Source organism: Strix uralensis, chromosome 20 (genome assembly GCF_047716275.1).
Source record: "Strix uralensis isolate ZFMK-TIS-50842 chromosome 20, bStrUra1, whole genome shotgun sequence".
Classification (NCBI taxonomy): domain Eukaryota; kingdom Metazoa; phylum Chordata; class Aves; order Strigiformes; family Strigidae; genus Strix; species Strix uralensis.
The window spans coordinates 6,752,545-6,776,928 of NC_133991.1; the positions used below are offsets into that span (position 1 = coordinate 6,752,545).

The 24,384-nt window shown below is 46.0% G+C and overlaps 2 protein-coding genes across 3 annotated transcripts; one reads left to right on the plus strand and one right to left on the minus strand.

Moving 5' to 3' along the window:
* The first annotated feature begins 820 nt into the window (after positions 1 to 820).
* Positions 821 to 8,264, plus strand: LOC141952620 (schlafen family member 13-like). Its single transcript, XM_074890290.1, has 5 exons — positions 821 to 1,058; positions 2,055 to 3,163; positions 3,934 to 4,062; positions 4,820 to 5,546; positions 5,836 to 8,264. The coding sequence occupies exons 2-5, from the start codon at positions 2,062 to 2,064 to the stop codon at positions 6,623 to 6,625; spliced, it is 2,748 nt and encodes a 915-aa protein (XP_074746391.1). The 5' UTR covers positions 821 to 1,058; positions 2,055 to 2,061; the 3' UTR covers positions 6,626 to 8,264.
* Positions 8,265 to 8,613: 349 nt separating this feature from the next.
* On the minus strand, positions 8,614 to 22,003 carry UNC45B (unc-45 myosin chaperone B). Of its 2 annotated transcripts, XM_074889866.1 has the most exons (21): positions 21,937 to 22,003; positions 21,509 to 21,592; positions 21,204 to 21,373; positions 20,367 to 20,403; positions 19,858 to 20,033; positions 19,206 to 19,295; positions 18,545 to 18,712; positions 17,257 to 17,425; positions 16,813 to 16,983; positions 15,806 to 15,977; positions 15,169 to 15,469; positions 14,688 to 14,782; positions 13,223 to 13,364; positions 12,640 to 12,780; positions 12,319 to 12,446; positions 11,807 to 11,873; positions 11,324 to 11,437; positions 11,097 to 11,212; positions 10,618 to 10,735; positions 10,353 to 10,508; positions 8,614 to 9,442 (listed from the first exon to the last, which is right to left on the minus strand). In XM_074889866.1, exons 3-21 carry the CDS (start codon positions 21,363 to 21,365, stop codon positions 9,176 to 9,178), a joined length of 2,790 nt encoding a protein of 929 aa, XP_074745967.1. In that variant the 5' UTR covers positions 21,366 to 21,373; positions 21,509 to 21,592; positions 21,937 to 22,003; the 3' UTR covers positions 8,614 to 9,175. The 2 variants fall into 2 exon arrangements, with proteins under 2 accessions (XP_074745967.1, XP_074745966.1); XM_074889865.1 differs by lacking the exon at positions 21,937 to 22,003 and having other exon boundaries at positions 21,509 to 21,658.
* Positions 22,004 to 24,384: the final 2,381 nt, after the last annotated feature.

Sequence of the window (24,384 nt, forward strand, 5' to 3'; positions counted from 1 at the left end):
CGTGAAGCTGTAATCCCACCCACAAACAGAATATGTTTCTATTTCCTTCCTATCCTGAAAGCATGTTTCCAAAGTCTAGCACTAGCTTGCTCTTTCTCCATGCTATTTCATTTTCTCTCATCTCTCCTCAAAAAAATACACAACATTGTTGAGCAAATACCCAGAGCACACTCATCCACTGCTGCGTGAGTCTTCTCAAGGCTTTGTAGTCAAGCCCACAAGCTTCCCTGTTCTCAGTCCTCTCACTATTGTCCCAATCTCAGTGTCTTTGCCAGAATTGTGCCCCATGAAGGGAGGCAACACTGAGGATGCTCCCAAGTGACCCCCTGCATGGATTACTTTCACGGGGAAAAGTTATGAGACAGTTTTAACCTATGACGTTAATCATTTCAGCTGAACATTGTATGGGCATGATTTCGGTATAAAATTATTAGCTTTAGTGTGCTTTGTCAGTACAAAAAGGTAAGGAAACTGAATCTCATATTGCAAATATTGCAAATGAAGATACGCAAACTATTATCTTCTGCACGGGACTTTCTAGCTTGCTATCCTGCTTCCCAGCCTCCCAGTCTGTATCTCTGATTTTGTAGCTCTGGAAATTTAATGAAACACCAACTTTTCAGACTCAGAAAGCAATGACATGTGTAAATGCCATAAACTATTCTTTTTAATTGTCTTTTTCCTCTGATAGACTTTGGGCGTTGGAAAAGTGCCAGGGGGAGGGAAGTAATATGTCCGGAGGGCTGGGCTTCCGGCAAAAAACAGGTGTTGAACTTCGGACAGATCTAGAAAGATCCAGTAAAGTCAGTGGGCACTGGTGTTTCGTCACAGGAAACAAAGAGAAGAAAACAAAACTGGCAGAGAAGAAGCGAAACCAGCAACAAAGTAGTTTCATTTCTCGAGAGAGGGAGCAGGTGGAGGAAAAAACAGATAACACGCTCTGGATGCTTTGTACCCCATTTCTGCTGCGCATCATTCTGGGACTTAAATATTTAAGGATTTAAAATTGATATTTCAAATATTGGTATTTTAGCCCAGAGCTAAGAAGAAGAGGAGGGGTAAGTCTTTTTTCTCTGTCACAGTGGGGGACTCTGAGATCTCAGCAGTCAGCCAGGCTGTCCTGTTGTAGCAAGTGAGATGGGGGCTCATGGAACTGGATGGGAAAATTCCTCTACTTGCTAGTAAAATTTAGCCCACACTAATATCCTTTCTGCTTTAGTTGTACCATAACTCAAAGCTATGAGAAGCAGAGCTATGTTCCTCAGCAGAGCCAACTCAGAGGAGAGGCAGACAAGGCAGAAAATTTGTCTCCTGTATCAGATCTGGAGGAGATAGATGCTTGTTGGAGTTTTTGTGCCTTGCGGCTTTCTGGCTTAATATTTGGCCGCACAGAAGGCAAATCTGTGCTACTGGAAATAAGCTGTGCTCCTGTCATAGGCGAGACCTCTTCTAAGCACACTTTCATTTTTTTCTAAGTGCTTTTGTACCACAGATGTGTTTTGTATCAAGGGGGCTGGATTTAAGGAACTAGCTTAAATGGGAATGCAGATGCAGTTTGCCGCCATTTCAAGGAATTTGCCCGCAGGCTGAGTGACAATCGGCAATCAGCCAAGATTCAGCTGCCATATTAGCAAGGGTGGCCAAATAGAGCTGAAAGGGTTGGTTGTTAATCAGTAGGATTATTGGGTTCTTAAGGTCGGGTAAGGCTTAGCACAGCCTTTTCTGAGTCATTACAGGGGAGGAGGAGGGCCTGGCTGTAGAGAAACTATTAGAGGCTGCTTCTGTGTTCAAAGGGTCAGATGGCAGCGAGGTCCCTACATCCCCTCATGCTCAAGGACAGAAAAATAAAACACCTGGGCACTGGGAACAAATTTAGGTTTTAAGCAAGCACTCTATTTTGAAAGCGGATGAAAATCCCTGTTGCTCTCATCTCTGTGACTTGGTGTATTTATTGTCCAAAGGATGGCCACTGTTTAGCTAATGGTTTTTGAAGTCTTTGGAAGATTGATATGTTTCAGCATAAATGGTAAGCAATTTTTTAACAATTGTTTCAGGCCCAGAATGGCTCTTGAAGATGATCAACAACAGCAGAAGATCTGGGTTAATTTAGCAACAAAGTATCCCGAAGTAGTTTTGTGTGTTGGAAAAATATGTTTTGGTGAAAAAGCAAGAAAAAAGATGCCAAAAAATTCAAAACAAGATCAAAAATACACCCTTGCCTGTGCAGTGTGCGCCTTGCTGAACTCTGGAGGAGGTGTCATAAAAGTAGAGATTGAAAATGAAAACTACAACTTAGAGAGAGATAAGATCGGACTAGATCTAGAAGAGACTTTTCGGTCTCTTCTTTTGTTTCCAGACTGGAGAAAATACCTGGACTTTGAACAGCGAGATAATTACCTTTTGATTTTTATTAAAACCTGGAGCAGTGAAAATTCATCCTTAACCTCTGAAAGTGGAAAGCCACGTATCTGTAGCCTGAGTACTGGGCTGCACGCAAAATGTGGTGCATCTCTTTCCCACGTGAACTCTACGGAAGCTGTTTTGTTCCTTAAAGGAAAGCAAGATGAAGCCAGGAGAGAGCTTAGCCCAGGACCACCTGGTAAAATCAGGAAGATGATGGCTATTAACGGAGACACGGGTATTATAAATAACACTGTTGCTGAGTTGTTTAATAGGGACCAGCTGCGACAGGGAGAGACATTGACTTTCACAGAGTCAGGATATGTGGAATTTAAGCACTATTCAACTGAAAAAATTTTTACTCGTGTCAAAGAGATGTTACCTCAATATATTGCTGGATTCGCAAACACAGACGGCGGGTATTTATGGATCGGTGTGAATGATGACGGCAGAGTGGAGGGATTCAGCAGTGACGATGAGGACCTTGACAAATTAAGTCTCCTAATCAATTCCATTCAAAACAAATTAACCCCCTTCCATTTCTGCGGGAATAGAAATATACACAACATAAGTTATGAACACAAAATCTTGAAAGTATACAGCGAGGCTGGAGATCACTGTGGTTATGTCTGCGCTATAAAGATTCAGCCATTTACTTGCGTCGTGTTTTCTGAAGACCCGGACTCGTGGCTAGTGGAAGGCAACACCATCAGGAGACTGAGAGCGGACGAGTGGGCTGCGTGGATGACCGCTGCTGATCCAGGTCCAAAACTGGGACAATTCTTTTCCATATTCCATACTTCCTTTTATTTTCTTCTTCCTAATCTAGCAGTGTTGTTTGCCTCAGGTAGTCTTACCTGCTTTTCAGTGTTCTTTGGGGACTTGACCAAACCAGCCAGTTTGACTGCTTCAAGTCCTTGCTAAATACCTGTCATTCTGCTGCTTGTACTCCTTAATGCTTGCTTCAGGGTGCAGTCCTGGTGACTAGCAGCTTATTATTACCACTGTTAATGCCTGCTTTTGCAGCATGAGCTCTCCATGCCTCAAGTTCACTGCTTTTGAGGTTAGACCCCAGTGCATGTGTTTTTTTCCATAATTGCCATAGTCCAAGGCAATTGCCATTTGCTAATCACCATTTGCTTTCAGGCTTAATCTGTACTTGGTCTCCTGCCTTTTAGGGGCATTCTCCACTGCTGCTGCCAGTCTAATAAGCTGAGAGCTATGGACAGATAAATTGTTCGTTGGCCAGTTCTTGGGCAGTGAAAGGGGTATGACTGACAGAGTTAGAGGTCACAACAGCAACTAGTGAGATAAGGAAACCAAGAGCAGCTCCACGGTCCATGACCTGAGCCCATTCTGCTGCTAATCAGCTGCTGTCCATGTGAGTTTCAAGGTTTGTGTCTATGCACTGCATTTGTTATTTTAAAGAAGAGCAAAGATTTAAAACCAGCGTGAGGACAGCTTGTGGCTCGTGCACTGAGGGACAGCAAATGCTCATGCTGTATCACATGTTTTTATTTCTTTTTTTTCCAGATCTTTCAAAGTTTTCTGAGACCTTTAGGCTAGAGCTGAGTCTGACAGAGGGGTCACCTCTTACCAAGCCAGTTTATTCACACAAGGGCCTTGACAATGTTGATTATCTTTGTAAGCAACTGTTTCCAGGTAGGTCTGCACATTGCTTTCACTGTCTGATAGGTTTACATGAATCTCAAGGGCATGGTCAAGTTCAAAGATGAGTTTGAAGATATTCTTTAAACAGGTGAAAGAGATGGAAATAGTTTGCAGATCTGACAGCAACATTGCATTCAGATACCTGATGACCCCCTTCCCCAGGGACTGATCTTCTGCCAGCTATTGACACGTGTCCATGACGGAGCTCAGCTAGCTGAACTTCTCTGGGGACCAAGCTCAGCCATGCCAACATCTTTTCATATCCCAGTGAAAAATGGGAAAGACAGGAGGAGAAGGTCACTTGGAATCAGCCTGATGTAAATACAAAAAGTGACTGGGCCTGGGATGAGAGTGGAGAGTCTGCTGCCGGGTACAGTCCAACATTTCTGTGGTATTGCAAGATCAGCCAGGTGACCGGGGGCTTTTGTCTTGAGCCATTATTGCTTCTTTGTTTACTCACCAGGTCTCCTAAATGAGGTTGGGAACAGCTGGTCCTGTGCTGGCATTTTTAGCAAAGGGACTGAGACCTGGGTAGGATTGAGTTCCCCAAGGAATTAGTCTTTGCAAAAGAATCTGGAAACACATGGAGTGGTTAAGGAAAATTCTGAAGCAGGAAAGGTATTTCAGGTAGCTATGGTCTTGTGTGTGTAGCCTTCCACCAATATTAATTCCCACAGAACTATTTTAGAGGGCTGGATTTGCATATCTTATACCAACACTAACTGTTTCTTCTGCTTTGCCTTGTTAGTGGAACCTCACCGCATAATACGTACTCCAAAAAAACTCTATGAAGATCTCCTCCAAGAGCATCCAGAGTTGGCTGTTTTAATGAAAAATCAATTGAAGCAGCTTTCTGAGGCAGTTCTCATATTTTCTAGAAGCTGGGCTGTTGAGGTCGGCTTGTCAGAAAACCAAGACATAATATGTGATGTTCTCCTAATAGCCAAGGATAAGCCACCTATCCTCTATACAATCTGTAAGCATCATATCTCAAAGGATTTGTTTGAATACTCAAGATGCATAGCCTGGAGGCTGAAGGAGAAAGTAGTCAACACGGGGGGCTATATTCACAAATTGTGTGTAATACCAAAGCTACTGACTTTGTCTCCCCAAACTAATTGTGGAGAAGAATGGGATCTGAATATTCAGGAAATGTATCCCCAAAACTACAGCCTAATCAACAGTGACAACTTGAAGGGCCTCTTGCGTGCTCTCACAGTAGCTCTGCTGACTTTCAAGTCCTTTTTAAGTGACCATGTTGGTTCTGAGTTTTTGAACCTCTTAACCATCAAACAATACCAGCTGCTGTCAGAAAATCTTCACAAAACTAAGAAGCTGTATGTTTATGGTCTACCAGGAACAGGAAAAACTATAGTGGCCCTGAAGATCATAGAGAAAATAAGAACTATGCTGCAGTGCACACAAGAGGAAGTTCTTTACATATGCGAGAACCAGCCTCTGAGAGATTTTGTGCGGTAAGTATTTCTTCCAATTATTCATTTCAACATCCTCTTATTTCACTAGCATTTTTAAGTAGCTGAGTACTGATTATGTGGTATGCGATTTGGTCCACCACCATTGCAGTGTTTGAAGAATGTAACTGGGATGTGTTTTTAGTAAGGCTCAAATTTTTTTCTTGACATTCTGAGCATCTACTAATAAATATGACTTCAGTAGCACGGGCATTCACTTTTCTCTGATCAAGTATAGCCAGTAGTTTGCAATGCAGAGATTGTTATTAATCTATTTGTATCTCTTCTGTAGGCAGAAAAACATTTGCCATGCAACGACAAGAGTAGCCTTTTTGAAGGCAAGTTTTAATGGTGTGAAGCACATCATAGTTGATGAAGCACAGAATTTCCGGGATGAGGAAGGTGATTGGTATAAAAAAGCCTTGAGACTAACTTCATCAGAACATCTGCCCGAGCCTGGCTTTTTCTGGATTTTCTTGGACTACTTACAGACAAGTCACACCTTCCAAACCGGTCTTCCAGGAGCAACACAGCACGATCCTGTCGAGTCACTAACCAGAGTGGTTCGTAATGCTAACAGTATCTATAGCTATCTAAAAAAAACTATGGAAATGATTGTAAAGTACTCTACCCTAAATATTCCTAGCCAACGTTTGGAAAGATTATTACACAGAGCCACATGTGCTCACACTGTGCAAGGCTGTGTTCAAGTACGCAAACTAGGCAGAAATGAAATAGCAAAGTATGTGGTAGAACATTGTTGTGCATATCTTAAAAGGGGTTACTCAGAGAAAGATATTGCTATTCTGTGCTACACAGATGAAAAAGTAAGAGAATACTTTGAAATACTAGCACCAGAAATTAGGAAGTCAAAGTCAAATATATCATTAAGAAAAATGGAGGGAAAGCTAGAGGAGCATGCTATTCTTGACAGTGTCCGTCGTTTCTCTGGCTTAGAAAGAAGCATTGTGTTTGGTATTATTCCTCGTCACTTTCCCTTTCAGACGGAAATTTTAAGAAATATATTGGTCTGTGTAGCATCCAGAGCTAATTTAAATCTACACTTGATATTTGAGAACTGAGAACAGGTAACCACACAGGATCCCAACAAGGCTCTGGGAAGTCAATGGTTACATACATCTGAAATCTTTTACTCTGTATCTGAAGTAGAAGGATTTCCCTTGTAATGGCTGGTCCCCTCTAAAAGCCCAGACATTCTTGGGAATGTGTTTTAAATCAAATGCAAGGTTTCAGTACTGCAGAAAAGCGAGATGCTTTGAATGTCAGTAGAATTATGTAATTCCCTGAAGGCTGCTTTCAAGGACTTGCAAAACCTGATGCTCAGCGCTTGACGGCATGCAGGTGCATTGCCAAATGAAAGCCACTATGCCAGGACAGGAACCTGGAAGACTTTCTGGCTTTCACCAGCTCACTCCCATACTCACAGTACTGCTCAGAAAAGTTACCAAACAGCAGAGGCATTGGGTGTTAGAAGCCATTCTTTTAAAAGACAGCCTCTATTCAGCTATTTAGGAAAGTAAAAATGGGAGTTTCTGTCCATGTTTTAGCTAGGAAATACAAATAAATGGCTCTTACAGAAGCAGTTTCCCCACTCAATTTCAGCAACAGTCAGTGTAGGTTAGAAGAACTCAGTTGCTCCAAAGAGGAGCTTTAGTGGTAGAAGGAAAACTTTGCATAAAACCACCCTTAGATACCAATGGCATTTTTTGTCTTGGTTTCAGACATGCTGGTTAGATAAAACTCCCTATACAGAGTTAGATGCAAAATACTTTTGAAAGACAGATCCGAAATTCCTAAAAATAGGTATTCAAAATTGAAGGCTGGTTGAAAACAAACCATATTGTTTTCCACCACAGAATGACCTGTGGTTCATTTGGTTTGGAAGAACAGTCTGATACCCTCGTAGTGCGATTATAAAGCACCAGTGATTTGACTGAAGGCAGTTACAGTAAGAAGACGACATTGTGCACAGCTGGAATCACCCTCCAAGTAAATTTGCCTTTAGATTGTCAAACCTATTAGCTTAAAAATTCCATTTTTTTTCCTTAATCAACATACAAGGAAAGGCTATCTTCCTGGTTCCTTTCATAACCCCCAGATCTCAACATTTAACCATGATCTGAATGTAAACAGTTTTAATAAAGTTTAATGTGAGTGATATAGTATATTTCACATTCGCTAGTAGCCATGGTTAATGATTATGCTAGTAGCTATAGTTACCATATGGGAACAATTGTGAGGTCTTGAAGCTTGATCAAGCAGGAAGAACAAGCTTCAATCTCCAAACCCTATAAAATACATAGAACGTCCTGGACCATAAAGAGAATGCCTGGGGTTGTGTTGAGGATGAGTTATTTGACAGCCTGGCAAAGTGACTTAACTTGGCAATGAAACTAACTTTTGAGTGTCCTGAAAGTGAACTACCTTCATTATAATACTAAAAAACACACCCACAGGTCCAAAAGACCCCTGCCCAGGTTAAGACCCTTCCTCTGAGCATGCGTAATAGTAGAAGTACTATGTAAGCTATAATTGTATGTTAATCACTAACTAAGCAGTATCTAATAGACATGTTTGGAAAAGTACTAACCTCTGATTTTTGTGTATAAAAGAAGCATAAAAACCTGCTGCTGGGGTGCTTGATTTGTGGAAAAGTCCACTGAGCACCCAGGCCTGAATAAATACAATATTTCTCCTGAACGTGTTAAGATTGGGTTATGGCACACTGGGCACAAATCCACTTTTCGGATGACATGATGACCAACTGGTGTGTTTGCTTCTCATTCGGTTTCTTCCATAAATGAGGTATTTTCAGCATTCCCTGTTGAGCCAAACACTGTGCCCTGGTGTGAACCTCAGCTTAACCCATTAGTGCCACCTCCTCCTACTGCCTTTCATGGTCACTTTGCATTTGTTCATTGGAGCAGGGCTGGATATTTTGCAAATGGTGAAAATTCAGCCTGTGCCACGATTATTCCAGCTTCCTGGGTATGATGCAAATGGGAGTTGCCTTAGATTCTCCTTTTGCTTAATAAAAACAGAACAGGAATTCCACATAGAACAAAGTAGTGACTTTATTAAGAGTTTATCCACCATCCTCATACTTTGGCACACCACTTAAGGCTGTTTAAAAATACCACAAATTAACAAAAAAAAGCACACAGCTAAAACCCAACCTATATTCTGACCACAGGATAGAAGGCATTTAACCCTCCCTGTTCCACCATTGCTAGAAATTCCAGAAGTACCAGGAGCTATAGATGGTTGCAGGACAGATTTCAGCTCAGTTGAGTTTCCTTCCAACAGCCCCTGGCACATTTCCAACACAACCAACTCTCTTACAGCTGGGCCTTGAAGCTTTTATCGTTATCAGCTGAATGGGGCAAAAAAAAGGATTTATGCCATTTGGGAATTACGCAGATGGGCACTTTCCAAATTTCCCAGGCAAATGCCCCCCTTTTCTTCATACAGTTCCGATTCTGCAAAGTAGTCCCTGAACTATTCCATTCCTTGACAATGGCACTAGATTTTCCTCATGGGTCTCGCTTTTCCATGTTTCTCAGTAGCTTTTTTTTCCCCACATTCAGCCTTTTCTGGTGGTTTTCATTTCCTCATGCCTGAGAGAGTGGTTTGATCAGCCCATAATCTATGCACCTCATGAGGCAATCACGTGCTATGTTAATGACATGCTGCTTCTTGGGGTGATCTTCTTGCTTGCCAAGGTATGTCAGAATCTCTAGGAGCTCCGTCTCCACCAGCTTCTTCGCTAGCTCTTTGTCAGCACTGATTAAATTGAAAGCGATGACCAGTCCTCGGTGCTGTACTTCCATGTTATCATGCAAGCAGAGCCTCTGCAGGATTTCAAGCCACTGGGTGGTCTTCAAGGGAGAGAGAGATCATTAGTATTGATCTGAAGAATACCTCAACCAAGAATGCAAGTTTGGCAAGGCATTTCTCAGCAGAAGGAAGTGCAGGGACTCACCTCTTCAATACTCATGTCAGGTATGATTATTTGATTCGTTAAGGAAACTTGACTTTTGAACCCAATTTTTGTGATGCTAAAAAGTCAGAAGCTTTCACAGCACTAGCACCACATGAGACACGTTTCATGTTTAGGCTGCTGCATAGTCTCTGTGCAAAGAATCTGATCAGAGTATTGACGCAGCTGAGACGACCAGAAGCAGACCACCCACTCCCCACACTGGTTTTCCTGAGCTCTTCCTTCAGCTTAATTAATCATTTTTATTCTAACAAGCCCCAGTGTCCAACATCTACACGTGTGCAACACAACAGGGTTAATGAGTTCTCAACCACAGCTCTTCACTGATATTCAGCTATGCAAGGTCTGAGTTCTCAGGACCTACAGATCTGTGCAGGAAATGGAGATGTTGTGGGATCTGTAAAGCTCAGTAGGTTACCTGTCAAGTTCTTCTCATTTCTGACTGAGACAAGGTTTGGATTTCAGGTTGTTTATCATCAAAAGCTTTAAGGGCCTATAGAATAATATTCTGCATTCCTAACCTTGCTTGACAGTTATCATCCTGGACTTAGTTTGAGGAATGGCTATATAGAAATGTTTCCACTCTGAGATGAAGTCTGATATACGGCAGGGTAGTTTACTTTCTGCAGGGATGGACGAGGAGCATGCACACCCAGGCCTCAACTTCACCAAGTTCCTCACTGTCAAACTAGTGGACTACATCTTCCTTTTGAGAGGCATTTTCAGTTCATGAAAATGCCTCTTCAAGGGTATGTCTACACTGCCAATAATCAGACTTTAGGTCTTACCACTTCAGTCATCTTAGAGCAGAGTTTCTTCTGTGCTGCTGTAAGCATGGCCAAGGCTCCAGCCGCTGCCACCTGGACTTTCTCATCATCCTCACCACACAGTAACACCACCAACTTCAGCCGGTCATTTCCATCAGCCACAAACCGCTCTTGAACCTAAAAAAAGCCCACCACGATATCCTGAGGTAACACATTTAGGAATGCCTCATCACTGGGGCTCTTAGACTGGGGCACACAGTCAAGTGTGAGATGCCTGGTGAGTTACCTCCTTGTTGACCACCAGGTTGCACATGCACTCTGTGGCTGCCTGTCGAAGTTGGTCGTGATTCTCAAACATATAGTTTTCAATATCTGGCAGGGCCCTCTCTTTGACTATCTTCATCCTGTGTTGAAGAACAGTCAAATAAAATACATCATGGGACAAGCAATAACCAACTTATAAAATATTAACTGCAGACAGGGAAGGCCTTGAAACAAATCAGTGTCTGCAGCACTGGAGCTCAAGACATGTGATTCATTCCCTATCTAATGCAGATTAGGTTCATATCTTTCCTCTTTCTAGAGGAAAATGTGCCACTCTCCTCTTCCTGGATATTTTATTAATCTTTTAGTTCTGAGACCTTTGTAGTTCTGCCAAAGGTAGCTCAAACTGACCAGACTTGATAGTCCTACAAAAAAGGTGTTGAACTCAAATTCACATTCACTCCTGGGGAAGAAAGAAGGTCAAAAAGCATTTAAACTCACCTAAGTTTATCGCTTCTTCCTGAAAAGTTAGTGAGACCTAACAGAGCCTCGTAATTCTGGAGGCCATCTCTCTCGGTGTTCAACAGGCTGACAAGGGGCCTCACCACCTCGTAGACCTAAGAGGAGAAGGCATGTCATTGCTTTTCCAGCTCTCAGATCCTGGCAATTTTTCTTTGCTAAAGGAATTATAAAGATTTTTTTTTTTTATTTTTTTTTTTTAAGCTTACCCTCTCCCCTGGGAATGCCATGTCTGGATTGGAGATAGCAGCAATTTTTGCCAGAGCATGAGAAGCCTTTATCTTGCCAACTTCTGTGCCTTCCACAGCCAGAGGTATCAGGGCCTAGTGACACACAGGAAAGCATTCAATGCCTCTGAGGAGATTTACAAGATTGCCTTAATATACTAAAATAAGTTTAAAATATCCTAAAGATGTGTCTGTTGAAGAATGGGTCTGGACTGTAGCCCACAGTGATGTTTTGCCTTTGTCCTCAAATAGGCACCACACCAGAGCTTGTAGCTCACACACAGTTGTTTCAAGGAGATTGCTTTGGAGGCTTGCATAGATAGGACTGGAGTGTCAGTCTGGGCCTCAGGGGCTACCAAGACAGCTCATGCTTTTCTGTCACCTTCCCTCAGTGTAGACACATTGCAGGCTCCCAGCAGACATTAACTGCACATCAGGTTCGGCTGCAAACATAAAAGTAATCACCTTTCCACCACCTTGAGCGACAATGGTCCCGCGGTCCTTGGGGTCTTCACACAAGGCAAGAAACACCCTGCAGAAGCACAGCATCACTTAGTGAAACAGCCACGCGGGAAGCCAATAACCCACGTCCCTCATGAAAGGGGACTAAGGTTTTGCAGGGGTGACAGATCCACCAGGAATATTCCAGATGTTTAACCCAGTGCCCACAGCACTCTATGAGGAAGCAACAAATGGCACAGTAAGAAGTTTCCAGGTCTGCGAGATGAACTCTATTCCAGCAAAAAACAATACAGAGGACTAGAAATTCAAAATGCAACCTAGCAAGGTATCTCTGTAAGCCAGCTTCAGGGTCAGAATGTGGATTTTTATGACACTGTTTAAGAAAAACTCACTTTCAGCCCTCCCACATAGGCAGAACGCACCACCCCACTACGCAGGGAGCCAGTCCAGGCACCCATCTCAGTGGCACATGGGCTGGCCAACACTCCTGGCTCCCACGAGAGCAATGAAGGCACCTGGCAATGAGCTCCTTGCTCTGGTCTGTCAGTATGGCACTGTCTGCCTTCACCATGCAGGCCAAGGCAGAGACGACGCCAGCTTTCAGCAACCGTTTCACCCGCTTCACCACAAAGTCTTTCTTGTCCTGAGGGGGAGACATTGGAAAGGGATTAGCCCCTTAGCAAGTGCCATCCTGCTGACTACAGTCAAGCCTGGTTGGAAAGCAAAGCAATTTCAGCTCGGAGACAGGAGACTTTAGGTCTGTGACAACAGATACACCAAAGAAAGTCTTCAGATCCGAGCATCTCCTCCCATCTCCCCAGCTGTAGACAACCTACCTTCGGATGCTCCTCAGGCACGTGCTGCTTGGAGAATTTTGCCAGTTGCACCAGCTCTGGGACAAGCTCCTTGGTATCATAGCTGTTGGTACAGTTCACCAGTGCAGAAGCCACAGAATACAAGATAGTCTTGTCACTTGTCTGCACAGAAAAACAAAAGCTTAGGTGAGGGTGAGGAGGACACAGCAGGGAAACAGGTCCCTTAGGACTGTGATTGTGGTGGTTTATACTAGCTGAAGTGTTCTGAGGCTTATCCCCAAGCTTTATAGCTCAGGGCAGGGAAAACCAAAAGGTTTTATGGTCAAACAAGCTGTTTGACATCATCAGATGCTGTCAACACCTTGATGCCTTTGGTTTTTTGCAGTTGCTGACAGTAAAGAGCAACTTTCTTCATCCTTGGGACAAGAGCAGGATGATAACAACCTTGAGGTGTCTCTGGCACAGGCAAAACTGGAATTATGCTAAACTAGAGGTGAGGGGTTGGGGTCACAGATCCTCCTGCCTGGGCAGACAGTGTTGGGCTGGAGAGCTGGGAGAACTCGCTGCTACCAGAGGAATGAGAGAACAAGGTAAGGAGACAGACCTTGGCTAATTGAAACATAGCTTGCAGGGCTGGCTCATCTTCAACAAAGTCATCTTTCACATCTGCATCAAGGGTTAGATATGCCAGCCCCTCCACAGCCCATTTCCTGGTGCGGGCATCAATGCTGGTGTTGCACAACCATCTGGAAGAGAGAAAAACATCCGCATTTCTATCTCAGGAGCCAGGACTAATTTCCTCCCAGAAGAGGGAGGAAAAACAGATATTGAGACTGTTTCAGGCTCGAACATGTCCGCAGGTTCTGCTGCAGCTCCTAAAGACTGTGGATGCTTCACCTTCCTCCCATGGCCCAACTTGAGGGATCTAAATGCTGCAGAGAAAGACAGACCAGAACAGCTACTCAGCACTGCTTTGCCTTCACCATCACATGAAACACATGACACCCTGCTATCCAGTGCCGGCAACATGGATCACCCATTCAATTGCTTCCTAAGTTCGTCACACCTCCTTGGTCAGTCCACCTGGTAAATTCACCTTCAAAAGGTAGTTGTGAGTATTCTAGATAGTACTTGATTAGGCTGTGCCATTCTGGCAAAGGGGGAGGCACCATGGCTGGTGTCTGACATGGAAAAGGAGGGAGGGAGGGAGGGAGAAGGTTCATCTGGCTATTGAGGCAGGAGGAACCTATGGTTGCTTCAGGCACAGAAGAGCTCCAGGTCCCAGTGCAATGGCTCTGTGGGCACTGTCAGCTGTCTGGCAGCAACAGTAAATGAAGGTAGTGTGTGGCCAGGATCTCTTGGGAAAGAAACAACTGTATTTTGCGAAGTATAGAACAACAGGTTGACAAGAAGCTCAACACGACCCAGCAACGTGCACTCGCAGCCCAGAAAGCCAGCTGGGCTGCATCAGAAGTGTGGCCAGCAGGTTGAGGGAGGGGGTTCTCCCCCTCTGCTCCGCTCTCATAAGAGCCCCCCTGCAGTGCTGCGTCCAGCTCTGGGGGCACCAACATCAGAAGGACACAGACCTGCTCAAGCAGGTCCAGAGGAGGCCACAAAGACAATCAGGGGCTGGAGCACCTCCCATGTGAGGACAGGCTGAGAGAGTTGGGGGTGTTCATCTGGAGAAGAGAAGGCTCTGGGGAGACCTTAGAGCAGCCTCCCCGCACTTAGAGGGGCTACAGGAAAGCTGGAGAAGGACTCTTGATCAGGGCTGTAGGAATAGGGCAATGGGTAAAGGTTTTAAACTGGCAGAGGGCAGATTTAGATTGGATATAAGGAAGAAATTCTTCCCTGTGAGGGTGGTGAGGCCCTGGCACAGGTTGCCCAGAGAAGCTGTGGCTGCCCCCTCCCTGGAAGGGTTCAAGGCCAGGTTGGACAGGGCTTTGGGCAACCTGGGCTCGTGGAAGGTGTCCCTGCCCATGGCAGGGAGTTGGAACTAGATGATTTTTAAGGTCCCTTCCAACCTAAACCATTCTGTGATAACAGAAGAAAAAAGTAAAATCACCCACTTTCGGCACTGCTTGGCTAACTTCTCAGTGGACCCCTCAGCAAACTGCCGTAGTCCATAATCCGTACCTCCTGCTGAGCCCAGCTTGCAGAGACCCTGAGGAGGATGAAGAGGATACACCAATGAGAAAGGTTCATTAATCCTCTAGTATTGCTGCCCCAAAATAGCCTAATCCCATACCTAAAGTTTTAAGTCAGTTTTAACAAAGAGGAAGCATTTTAATACCCAGTAGGTCATTCAGCTTGTAGCACAGCAAAGTGAGGTTCTGTGCTCTTGTTGGATGTCTTTAATAGATTAACCAGTTTTGCCTTCAAAGTTACCAATAATCCATGTGCTCTCCTGGTCTGCCATCTCCCTCTTCCTTGTAGGGGAAAGCACCATAAACCATTCCCTAGCTGAGGTGAGTGAACCTAACATATTCCCAGGACCTCCCCCCTCTGCTGAGTGTGGCAGGCGATAGAGGCAGGGGCTGCCATCCTTACCACCAGGGCTCGGATTTTGATCTTTTCATTCTTGGTCTTCTTGTAGATCTCCTTCAGGAGCGTCACCCCATTGGAGATGATGAAGGTGGCCCGGCTCAGCTTGGTGGAGGCATGGATGAGGGCTTCTACAGCCACCAGCTGGTCAATCTCCCTCTCAGACCCACACAGGGCAACCATCATCTCCATGACACCCTTCATGCCAAGCAGCTTGTTGCCTAAGTCAAAGGGCCCTTGCAGAACTCCAGACACTATCTGGATGGCATGGAGTGTCTTATCCATGTCCTGTGGGTCAATTTTGCTCCTGCATGGGATAGAGGGAGTAACATGAGGAACAGTAGTTGCTTACAGTCCTCATTCACTTGGGTAGGGAACATCCTCCCCCAGATCAGGAACTGAGCTCCAATGTGGAAATTTATAGGTATCTGGGACACAGCTGAGCCCAAATTCATGCAAAGGCTGTGATCCATGGATCTGAGGATCCCAGCTGAAGGATCCAACAGGATCTCAAGCAAATCATTATCTCCCAGGGCCTCAATTTGGCGTTTAAGTGGATTGCAAGTGCCTCATCTTGTCCTTAAGACCTCCTGCTCCTGTGCCTCTGGGCCAGCTCAGCCCCAGTAAGCCAGCCCCGACTCACTTGATGTAATCCTCACAGATCACCCGGTAGTTGTCACGCTCCGGGTCGCAGCGCAGGTCATCGTAGAGCTTATTTAGGAGGACAGAGGCAGTCAGCTGGGTGTTCTCTGTCAGCGGTAGGCAGTCAGGCATCTCAGGAATCTGGCCCACCACTTTCAGTATCTTTTTTAAGCCTGGAAACAATAGAGTGATACGGCTGTTAGAGGGGAGAGAGTCTGTACAAAACTCAAGATACTATTTGTTGGTTTCTTCCAGTGAAACAGCCAGCCTGAATGGTTTTCAATTACTTTGCAGCCTAATCACATAAGCCTTAAACAAAGAAGACACTCAGATATTTACCGGGGAGGAGCTTCTGCTGGTGAGATTACAGGTTTGCAGCATCTGGCTTTTATCCAGCTCTCAGAGTGAGATAAGCAAAACTCTGCATTTGGCCCCTGGTTGGATCAGTTATTTTTGTCAGGAGGCATTAAACCTACCAACTTCCAAGGCTGGAGGCTTTGACTGAGGAAAAGGCAGTGATTTTCAGGTGATTCTGGATGTCTCAACCCTCCTTTTGCTAAAGTGTTATTAAATAACTTCCACCAAAATGGTAACGCACATATGCATTGGAATTACTATAAAAACACACCCCACACAAATTCCTTACCCCTTCCAGTTTTAGAAATGACCAGTTTAAGGATTCAGCAAGCTCAGCAGGTGCTCACCTCATTCTGTCTGAACTAGACAATTTATTCAAGCCAAATCCTCCTAACATTAGCAAATACAGTGGAATAAACTAACCAGAGAAGTCAGTCCTTCAGAAACTGAAAAATTCTTGTTCTCATACACTATTTTTTTCTCTTAATACTGTTTCCTGCTAATAAGTCTAACTTTGCTCTGGCCTTGCATGCACCAAAAAAAGCCAGAGAGGATTTATTTTATAGAGAGGATCAATTCTACAGGTATTCAGGCAAGAATACACAGCTCCACATCTCCCAAACCAGAATGGGATGGAGGGGAATGACTCACCATTGTCAATGACAAAGATGGTCCTGCTGTTGTCATGGTCTTTCAGGTCCTTCCTTGGTATATTCTTGTTGAGGAGGTTGAGAGCTCGGTCTCTCCCTTGTCCAGATACTTTCTTACTGACCAGCATATCCAGCAGACACATTGTGATCATCCTCAAATCTTTTTTAGTATCTACACAGAAGCAAGACAGTAGCAGCCAGCTACAAGAAATTATCTTTGAAAGCAGGTGAACCCAGTGAAAACCATTCAAAGCCAACACATGGCTGGAACATAGGTATTTAAGTTAACACCATGAGGATAACAGCTGTGTGCAGGTTGCCATCCTGGACAACTGAAGGGTAAAGTCCCCCCTTCACCAAAGAACAAGGAATAAAGTGGACATCCCAGGAGCGAGCAGGGAGGGCTCCAGCAAGACTGAAGGACCACAGGGTGATGCACTGTTACCTAGCACTACAGCCTCCTCCTTCCCGTGACGTTCCTCTTTCCCCTGGCCCAGCAAGCAGTCAGTGATGGTCTGCAGGAGGTTGCAGACAGCCAGGGAGATTTCTTCATTGTCTACCGACATCCACATACAAATGTTGTCAATGCCCAGGTGATGGAGAATGGCAGTGGCCTGGCCTCAGAAAGAAGAAAGCAGGGCAGCCGTTAGCAAGGGCCTTTCCTTCCTGCATGCTTTAGAAAGGTCAGGCTCAGCTTGTACAAAGAAACTATTTTCCTGGGTGAATCCTGAGTCAGCACACAGCAGAGTTTTGCTTTTCATCCTTATTTTCATTTACAAGATGACAACTCCTAACACCTCGAGTTGCCAGTAACACAACAGACAGTTTCCAACAAGGATGTTAAGATGAGCATGGCTGGGTTTGGAAGAGCCTGTTAACACAGAGCCTCTTTGGTGCCATCCTGACTGTGAGCAAACCCAGTGCCGTCACACAGCCTGTCCCCATGCATGATGGCACATCAGTAATTCAGGGGAGGCATGTTCAGAAACACACTGACCTAGCAGGCTTTGCAGAACAGCCTTTCTGCATATGACAACAGAAGAAGAAAATAGCTCTCCTCTGCACTGGATTTTTATCCAGATTTTATTTTTGTTGTGTTGTAGTTTCCCCCACTCCTTTGCATTGTTACGCTGATATACATAATCATTTTACATGTGTCCATCTCCTGATCCAACCATGTAACACAGACAGGACTTTTTATGAGCTGTTTTACACTTTATAAAAACTGTCTAGGTGGAGAGTAAGATATTAGCTGGCTCAGAGACCCCTGGGAGTTGCCTTGGGACCCTTCTCAGGAATCTTAACTTCCTTGTAGATCCCCCGTGATTTTCTTTGTCTAAGCCTTGGATAAAACTTTCCCAAAGTTAGTTGTTATTTGTTAGTTGTTGCTTTTCTGAGACCTGTGACGAAGGACATGGATTTGACCCAGCCATGCTCACCACCACTTATGTGCTAACAACTCATCACAAGTTTTACTTCACCAGCACACATGAAGGCACTGTAGGGAACATGTACTTTAACCCCAGAGATCAGGAGCACAGTAACAGGGGCATTTTCAATAGTCTGGTTTACTCTACTTCCTTATTTGTATTTTTTTCCCCCCAGAATTCAAAATTTTATTTGTAGCATTTAATTCTTTCCCACTGCTCACAATCATCATGAGCTATTGCAATTTTCCATTCCCTCAGGTGCAAGGCAATAGCAGTGAAGGTCCCCAGCACTCCGTTGCTTACCCGAGCCTTATGTCCTGTGCACATTCCTGAAAGCGTCCTCACAGCTGCCAGGATCAGCTCAGCATTTTTGGTTTCTATCAGCTGCAGCAGCAAGTTGACCCCGTTGTTCTGGAAAATCCTCTCGGCACCTGCTTCCTCCCGCCCCAGGACTATGAGGTTGTTTGCAGCCTGGGTGGGAGACAGAGGAACCAGGAGTCAGTGGCACGGCCCTGCCGGCAGCCTCCAAAACACCTCTGATGCTCTGGGATGTCCCCGTGGGAGCTGTGGGGTGGCTGTCTCCGGACAGATGCAGTGGACCAGCTCTGACCTAACCAGGTGTTTCTCCAGGTGGATGTGGGGATTGGCTTCACTCTGCTCAAGAAAAGTGGGTCACTGCTTGGAGGGAAACATGGGGAAAGTGGCAGAGATGGGCTTGAGCAGAAGTCCAGTCTGATCTCACCTTTAGTGTTTTGGGAGGCTGGTCCACCTTCCCTCAGCACAGGGGTGATGCCTCATTGGGACATTTCCCCTCTCAGTTGTCTCTCTAAGCACAGTTCATCTCCCAGCTCCTTCCCTTGTCCTCCATCCGTGGGAGATGGGGAACACAGACTATTGCTCCTCAGTGTGGCCTCTGACATTAAACAACAGCAATTTGTCCTGTCAAGACCAGGACAGTTCTCACCTTTTCTCGCTTTTCTTTCTCGCTGTTCTCATCCAGCAGGATTTCAAACATCTTCTGCACCCTCGAGTCCGTGGAGAACTGAATGCGCAGCTGTGCCAACAGAGTGTGTGGAGCATCACAGGGAGAAAATTGGGGAGCAATTTTCCTTTATCACTTCAAGGACACCACAGACCCTCAAACCACAGACAATTTAAGCTGAATAACAAAATAGGCATTGCTTCTCAGCAATCAGCATTGATTACCCATCTCAGACTCGTGGGCTCAGGCAGAGCCAGCCCAAAACCATCATTTCTGAGGCCTTATGGTACCTAGTGATGCAAGGACTTCTTCACAGCACCCCCGTAAAGGTAACTAAGTCCATGTGGCAACTGCCAGAACCAGACCAAAGCTGGTCCAGTTCCTTGCCAGGACCTTATCAAGACATTCAGGAGCAGGCCAGCCTCAGGAGTGAGCCGCCACATTTTTTAATGTAACCATTCAGTCTGATCCTCAGATTTACACGTGTCAAGTATGAACTTCCAGTTAACGGAGCCTATTTATCCACCTACATTGTTATGAGTTTCCAGTACGACCAACAACCCATCAGTGTAACCCAGAGCAAGGACTTCCCACACCCGGCCTGTGAACCTGGGACTGCTCCCCAGGCATTTACCTTCTCCTGGATGTTGGCCCCCAGTCGCCTCAGGGTCTCCTGGAAGTTTTTGTTGTGGGGTTCAATGGTGGCACATTTCTGAGCATCTTTGAATGCTTGGTCCAGTTTCCCCAGTCTTTCCAGAGCTTGGCTGCGCCGGTACAAGGCTTTGATATCTGAAGCGTTGATGTCAATAGCTGGGGAAGTGATCCAAAGATCCATCAGAGTTTGTTTCTTGGAAATCGCCTGCATAAACTGTGATTTGCTTTACAGTGACTACAGCTTCTTGAGACATAGTTGTTAGTAACATTGTGAGTGAATCGGTACTTGATTAGCACCAATAGTGCCAACACACCAAACTGGTACATCTTCTTTTGAACCTCCTTCATTAATTCCCTGTGGCCTCAGCACTTGGGTGTTAGCGGACATCAAGGAATATGACCATAGTGCCCCAAAAGCAGATTGGAGAGCAGGCTGGAGCAAGCAAACCCAGCAATGCAGTTCTTTTCTCAAAACAGCCCCCTCCTTACCTCTAGATGCATCCGAGGCTGCCTTGGCGTATTCCTCCTGTTAAACCAGAAAGGAGAGATTTGTTAGCAGTGGAACAGCAGGGCATGTCCCCATTGCTGATGCACACTGTGCCCTCTCTGTTCCCACTAACAGGACAATCCAGTGAAGCCAGCAGCAGCCTAACAGAGGGAAAGATGGAGGTTTAGGTACCTTTTCATCACTGATGGAAGGGAAGAGGAAAAGGTCTGTGGTGCAGGTGAGACAACACATGCTGCTGCTGAGGCAGCGGGAGATCGTGGGCAGTGAAGGAGGAGGGGATACTCACAACAGCCCATCTGCATCTTGTTCTGGGTTGGTGTGACTTCTGGATTAGTAAAAATTCAGGAACATACAAGCAATCTGCTAAAATCTCACAGCAGGTTGCTACAAGCTGACTGCAGGGAGCTGAGACAATTTTGGTACAGATACCAATAACTTTTTGTTTTGCTAAATATCTTTGCCTGCTTCTCTTTTGCTGGGACAGACAGCAAGAGCGATGCCTCTGCACCCCAAGCCAGGGTGTACAGAGGTCTCCCATAAGAGTGGAGCAGGCTGGCTGTCAAAAGCTTTTGATTCAATGTGATTAAGTGGGACGATCTCTGAGCTGAACTGGCATGCTCAGCCCCATCAGGATTGAAGCAAGGAGGCAGATTTACAGCTCCAGGACAAGCCCAGAACAAATAATTTCTGACCAGTTTGCAAACACCCTATTCAACAGATGAACAAACCACACAATCCACAGCTGGCGAGTGCCCTTGGCTGCCTCCCTCCTCTTCTCTCCTTGAGTACTGCCCAGGCAACCCAGAAGCTTTTCTCACCTTTTTAAGGAAACACGCTGCTCTGTTCCTGTACAGCACCGCCTGCAGCGCCTTGTCCTTGTTGAGCTTCATGGCTTGAGTGTAGCTTTGAACAGCTTTCTCATAGTCATTGGCCTGAAAATATTTATTGCCCTCCTCTTTCAGCTGGATGGGATCCTCCATCTGGAGAGCTTTAAGGAAAAACAACAATTTGTGTCCCATTTTCAACTGCCTGTGTCACCAGCGTCACCTGCCTACTCCACCAAGCTGAGTTTCACCATGGGATCGACATATAATTAACAGACACATTGACAAAAGCAGCTTACCAGGCTGAAGAATTTTGAAAATGAAGATCTAAATCGCTCCTCAAAGCTGTGGCTTCTCAGAAGCTTTTCCCACGGCTGTAGATCCTTACGAGTCAATTAATAAAAGAAAGAAAATCAACAAAATATAAGAATTAAAGAAGTCAGCCAGCACCACAGAGAGTCTGTGTAACTCAGGAAAGAGCTCGTCTCCTGCTCCAAGTTTGGGCAGGACCTGGCAGCTCCTGCTGTCTGTCAGTGTCACCTGCCACCACAGCCTGTCCCCCTCCTCGTCCCCCCCTCGGGCTATACAGTGCCTGGGAGGGCTGTGAGCCAGGGCCCCCGGCAGCCAGCCCAGCTCAGGGGGGCACCAGCATGCAAGAGAGCAGCACCCCTCTGCAGGAGAGGGGATCCTCTCCCACCCACCGGGGCAAATCCCTGCTTCCTTCTACCTGCAGAGCTGCACAGGGTGTGGGGAGCAGGAATGGGGGGGTTTCATGCCAAAAAAGCCCACGGCTGGGATGGCTGACCCCCGCCGCAGTGCTCAGACCCTTTTCCTTTCTATTTAGGGAAGCATGAGACAGCTGAGCCTCAGGGACAAGTGGCCCCAAGCCAGCAGCTGCAGCAGCACCCAGCACCTTCCAGAACACACTGGGACGGAAAGCCAACTCGCACCCAGCGCTGCCTCCTCCTCCCAGGGCTTTTGGGAGCCTACCTTGCTGGAAATCCCACCCGTGTCCAGCATTGCCACCTCCACTCATTTGGAAGCCCACCAGCACAGGCTAACACAGATGTCTGTACCGGAGCATACTGGCCCACTGCTGTGATGAGTGTCTCAGGTCTCAATCTGAGTGACACCAGTACCGAGCTCCAAAAGCAGAGCCTTTCAAACTGCCCCCTTTCCCAGGGGTTGCAGTCAATCAGGAATTCTGCTTTGCAACTTATCTCCCCCAAAACACAGGCCTTGCCTTCCTGACTGTACCTACAAGCATCCCAGCTAAAAAGCAAATGGGTGAACTGGCAGTGGGGAGGAGGAATTGACTGAGGGGAGCATGGGCTGACCAGAAACGGCTCAGTTGCTCCGATCAGGCTTATGCTGCTGAACTGAGCTATAGCAGACAATGCACTTCCACACTGAAGCTCTGCTGGAAAAAAAAAACCAAAACCAACAGTTACCTTTGACACTGGTGATCCATGTTGGGGCTTGTGGATCTTACACATCAAGAATCGGCACAAGACTGCCCTGTTCAGGTCACCTATTTTATTCACCCTGCACCAACAGCACTGTTCAGTCCCTGGGATCTGGCCAGGAGGTAATAGCAAAGCAGTTGGGAGGTCCCTTTGCATCACATCACCTGCAGAGCAGTTGCAGGCAGCTCACACACCTTCACCTGCTTGGGGGAAGGTCCAAGGCACATGGACCACATCTGTGGAAGGTGTAAGAGGCCGTCTCTGACTTCGATAGGCTCAGTACCGTGACTTTTCTAGGACTCACACGGACTAACACACCAGAAGCCCCTTCCCATGTTGCTTTAGGTATCGGGGAAGGGTCAGCTTGCTTCATTTCAGTACTCACGGTGCACACAGCACAGCCTTTCTCAAGTTATCTAGAATAAAGTCTTCATTTTCACAAGCAGCAGCATTGGAGGTACTTAAGTAAACTAAATTACAAAATAAAATTGTGTTGATGCTGCTAATGTTCAAGACAGAGCTAAGAGTGGCCTGAGCTCTGTATTTTTGGGACAGGGTATCAGCGATTACACCAGATCAGTCAGGAAGAAGAGCAGCTTCCCAGGATAGGGGTGCCCTGGAGTTACCTTATCCCTGTGCCTTTGCACAGCTGGAGCAGATGTTTTAATGCTCTCTGTGACAGCCCCTGGAGGGGCAGACAGAGAGGGCAGCCTGGCTCCCTGCCCCAGCAGCGAGTGCCGGGAGCCCTCTTCAGGCCTCAGCTGAGAAAGAAAAAAAAACAAAACACTAAACAAAAAGCCCGCTTTTCCTAGGGAAATTTAAGTCCCAGGCAGCCAGGGAGGGGCCAGCCCCCAGGCTCCCCCTGCAGCGAGCCCCGTTGGGGACAGAGCTCTCCCCGCCTGCGGGGCAGCGAAGACCCCCCCATGCACCTTCATCTTCCACCCTGTAACCCCAACTGCAAGCACTGGCTGATGAGTCTTGCCAAACCCAGTCCTGGGTTCCCACCTTACATCACAGCTTCAAGCCAGTGTCTAAACCAGGATGTTGCAGAGAGCTGGCAAGGTCCATGGTGAAATTACTCTCCAGAAAGTCCTAGGATGAGCTCCAGCATCTCTAGAGCAAGAGCAAGGCTGTGGAGGTAGCTGTGCTCAGCACCCAGGGCTTGAGCTTTTCTCCAACACAGCGTTAGAGACCTTCTCCGTGGAGTAAAGCTGCACACAATCCTTTTTAGAGCTTCCCCCAAACTCCTAATGGAAGTTTAGGGCAGTTAAAGTGTTTGCATAGCACTCAGGTTCATCTCTGAAATAACTTCAGAACTTATAATTAAAGATTTTTTTCCTACTCACATCAGCAAGCACTCAAACCTCACCAGCTCTACAGGGCACCAAGGGTCTGCCCAGCCACACCAGCAGCAGAGAACCCAGTTCTGAACACAAACTACATTTTTAGAAGCAAAACAAGCCCTACTCAGAACCAGAGCTCTGCAAGAAAAGACAGGAGCAGCCACGCTTCTATCACCTTCAGTCTGTCTCAATTTTTAAACTAGCTTGCTTGATTCTCCCCAGCTCCAGCCCCCAAAACCAGCCAGCCCAGGCTCTGATTCTGTTATTGATGGAGCCTGGGAGCCAGGGCATTGTTGGTGCATGTGCTAATGGTCATTTATAGACAGCTGGTGCGTGGGGGAGCTGTTAAGGGGGAGCTCTCATTTT